The 3,821-nt window shown below is 53.8% G+C and overlaps 1 protein-coding gene across 1 annotated transcript; it reads right to left on the bottom strand.

Moving 5' to 3' along the window:
• Window positions 1–2,246: 2,246 nt before the first annotated feature.
• Window positions 2,247–3,305, bottom strand: LOC130706471 (melanoma-associated antigen B4-like). Its single transcript, XM_057538626.1, has one exon. The coding sequence runs from the start codon at window positions 3,303–3,305 to the stop codon at window positions 2,247–2,249; it is 1,059 nt and encodes a 352-aa protein (XP_057394609.1).
• Window positions 3,306–3,821: the final 516 nt, after the last annotated feature.

The raw sequence follows: 3,821 nt of genomic DNA, 5'->3' as shown, positions 1-3,821 counted from the left end.
CATGGCCGACCGTAAGGGAGGGATTCTGTGGCGTCCCCACTTTTATGATTTGGGTGGTTCCCTCAGTCCTCATGGTCCTCTGCTTGACTCTTGGCAGCACCTGGAACTCCTCCCTGTGCGAACGTGAGGCTGGCCCCTGAGACCAAGTGCCTCATCTACCGGAGATGCTCTAAAAGGAAACGTGTGGGGGGCATCATGCCAACGTTCCTGGATTTGCCGAGGGGAGGTATCCAGTGGCAGGGCTCTGTTCTAGGTGGAGTCCCTTTATCCTCATTTAGAGTCACCGGATTTCCGGTCTCTACTGAGGGAGGCTGTTCCCAGTAGACCAAGGCCCTCGCCTCCCTGAGACCACTCCCAGTGGAAGGGGGGGGGGGCACGTCAGCCAGAAAGCTTTGTCCTGGGCCGCCTGGGGCTGACATCAGGGGTGGGACTCTGCATTCTCCTCTGTTCTGGAGTGAGTGGTCCCCTTGCTCCTCATTCAGGGTCCTCATCGTCATGCCTGACCAGACCCAGGACTCCGCCCTCCACTCCCCTGAAGCTGTGCTCCTCAGAACAAAGGCGTTACCTTCTTGGAAATTCGGAATTGGAAGTCAGGATGAACCAGATCTGTCCAAAGCTGTTGGGGTCTTCTGAGGAGCAGGATTTTACAAGGCCCCACTCTTCTGGAGTCAGTGGCCCCTCAGTCCTAACTCAGGTTTCTTACCTTGACTTCAGGTAGCATATGGGACTCCAGCCTCCCTGCTGACTGTCTGCCTGCCAGCCTCAGGCCAAGGCTTTCACCTTCCTGAGACACCAGAAGGGGAGGTAAGAGACCTATTCCCTGGCTACCCCTGCCGGGGGCCTCTGCGTGGTCCCCTTTGTTATGGGGAGTCCACTCATCAGCACCCAGTGTCCTCACCCTGAATCAAATTAAGGCCTGTTAGGATCTCCTGCTTGGGCAGGATTGGAGATGCTGCCACAAGACCAAGGAACTCGCCTCCCTGAGAACCTCTCCACCCTTGCCCCGGAGGAAAAGAAGGGGTACCTTCAGACACACAGCTCTGCCCATGGCCGCACAAGGGAGAAAGCAGGGTACACTTTGTGGGGCCCCCTTCTCTTCTAAGGTCCTCACCTTGAATAACTATCAGAGGCTGGGACTCCTCCCTCCACTGACCTGAGGACACAGCTCTTAAACCAAGGCTTTTATGTCCCTGAGAAACTTGAAGAGTAAATGAGGAGATGCTGATCTTTTCAGGTTATCTGACATTGCATATGTAGAAGACCCCACTGTCGCCGAATATTTTTTTTTTATTCATACCATTCACTTATTCAGCGTTACTATTACTGTATTCCAAAACAGTGCTTTGGGAACAGGGCCCCTTTTATCCCATGAGATACCTTTTGGAGTGGTGAGAAGAAAAATGAATTAAAAGACGTAAGGTCTGGCTTAGGCTGGGAGGAGTGGAAGAGTGTAGGCTCTAGACTATTCCCGACCAGGGGACTAGACCCAGCAAGGTCACTTGATCAGTCTTGTGAACTTGAGAAATTTGCAAGTTATTCACCTATAAAGGGAGTCTGCTAAATCCTATCCTGCATGAATGTTGGAATGTTATGTACTACATATAAAGCAGTGGCATACTCATTAAGAAATATTGGGTTTTTGATGAATGGCAGTTATGATGTGATTATTATGAACCCCCAAAATACCACCCTCCCATCAGAGTTTATTTTTAACCCAGTAGGTAGCAGAGAATATGCAGTGCACTAGGACAAAAGAAACAAATACTCACAAATGAGAAAGTTTAAAAGAAATAAGGCAAACCACGAATTAAATACCTTTTACTCTATGTTTTCTCCATTTTTTGTTTCCAAATATTTTCTGTGGTCGTCTTTCACGTTTCCATGAAAATCTCTACTGCAGTGCCATGTTTTCTACTTGTGGATCATACAGAAAATATAGATGGTTCGTGAATTTCTTTTACATATACCAAAACTGTAACTTTAGAACTCTTTAAACAGCAATAAATATGCAAGCAATGTCATGCACGAATTCATATTCTTACGAAAACACACTATCTATTACAAGAAAAAAACATTTGAAAAAACCTAAATAAATCAATAAATAATGTATAGAAGTTACTAGTTTAAAACCGGAAGAGAAATAAGATCTATACCTTGTTCCCTCCACCCCTACTACTCTGCACTATTTAGGAGCTTGACTGCTCCCTTCCAAAACAAAGTGAACAAACTGCCCGCGGCCTCCCTCCCTAGATGTGGGAAGAGCTGCGGGGCCTTGGCCCTGGAAGTGCACTGCCCTCAGCCACAGCTGCAGCCCTGGCCGCGGCTCTCACTCCTGCTCTCTCTTCCTCATCTTGCAGAGCCTCCTCATAGAGATCTGGGAAGGCACTGGGGACGGTACCAGCGATCCTGGCCACAAACTCCAGCACTTTCATCTTGCTGGTTTCAGCCAGGGCTCTCGGGCCCCACAGGAACTCATAGCGCGGAGGATCGCTGTTGGGCACCTGGCGGTACGTCAGGTACTTCTGCGGCACGAAACCTTCGCTGATGAGCCTCCTGGGCTCCCCAAAGATCGAGTGCCTCCTCCCAGCATACAAACCCACCGCATTGAGGAATTCCCAGATCTCCTCCTCGGTGGCACGGTTGCCCTTCTTGAAGATCACGCCCAGGAGAATCATCAGGAGACCGGACGTGGGCAGCCCCGACTCATCACTCGGACTTCCCTCGCTGGGGAGGGCCAGCTTGCTGATGAGGGCGTAGGAGTGACGGCTGGGGTCGACTTCCTTCAGCTCGAGGCCAAAGACCAGCTCCATGCACTCAGAGGCTCTCCTGAGGATCTCAGGGAAGTGCTTCGTGTACTTCTTGCTGACAGCCTTCAGCATTTCTGCCTGCGGGATGGGCTCGTTCAGCTTGTACTTCTCCAGCAGGACCTGCACCAACATGCTGGCCTTCATGGACAGACGATCTATGCAAGTGCTGTGAGTGGAAGGTGCTTCCTGGGAGGTACTTGCACTTTTCTCATCTTGGCTCGCCCGGGCACCCTCTTCATATCCTGGGCAGGAAACCCCTGCATCACGAGAGCTAGTGGCTGGGGCTCCCCGAGGCTCCCGGCGAGCGCCAGCAGCACGGGAGCTCGGGGGAGTACCCCGAGAAACAGAAGCGGGGGAGGAGGGCGACTCTTCTATCTCTGCTGCCGCCGCCGCCGCCGCCGCCTCAGTGGCCTGGGCACCCTTGAGACTCTGAGTCTCCCCCCGGGCCTGGTGGCGTCTCTCGCGGGCACGGCGCTTCCTCTTCTGGCCCCGAGGCATGATGACACAGGTCAGGGCCAGCAGGCGGGAGTGTGGGCAGGAAGGCAGGCAATGAGGGCACCTGGGGGAGGGACAAGGAGATGCTGTGAGCACCTTCAGCGGGGAGATTCCTCCCTGGCTTTAACCAAGGCCGCCTCTGCAGGGTCCTTGAGGGCACTGCTCGAGGACCCACAGGGCTCCCGTTCTCCTGCTCCGCCTGTCCCCTGAGACCCCTGTGGAGGACGGTAGAGTGAGCCTTGGGGCACAGCCAGCCAGCCCTGCCTGGGCGGTACGGGGGTGACAGTGGGGGCTGGCAGGGGAGGTAGGTCCTCGCGGTTCCCATTCAGAGTCAGGATGACAGTTGCTGGCAAGACTCCCCCACCCCCCCCCCCCCCACCCCATCCCGTCTGCTGCTCTGAAGTTGACACCACCATCTTCCATGACACCCAGGAGGAGGAAAGGAGGGAGCGTTCAGCCCACCACCGAAGGGTCCTGGGACCCTCCCTTCTGCTGCCTGGTGATGGCCCCTTCAGAACA

This window comes from Balaenoptera acutorostrata, chromosome X (genome assembly GCF_949987535.1).
Source record: "Balaenoptera acutorostrata chromosome X, mBalAcu1.1, whole genome shotgun sequence".
Classification (NCBI taxonomy): Eukaryota; Metazoa; Chordata; class Mammalia; order Artiodactyla; family Balaenopteridae; genus Balaenoptera; species Balaenoptera acutorostrata.
Note: the sequence above shows the minus strand (reverse complement) of the source record. Positions and strands in the feature narration are given on the sequence as shown.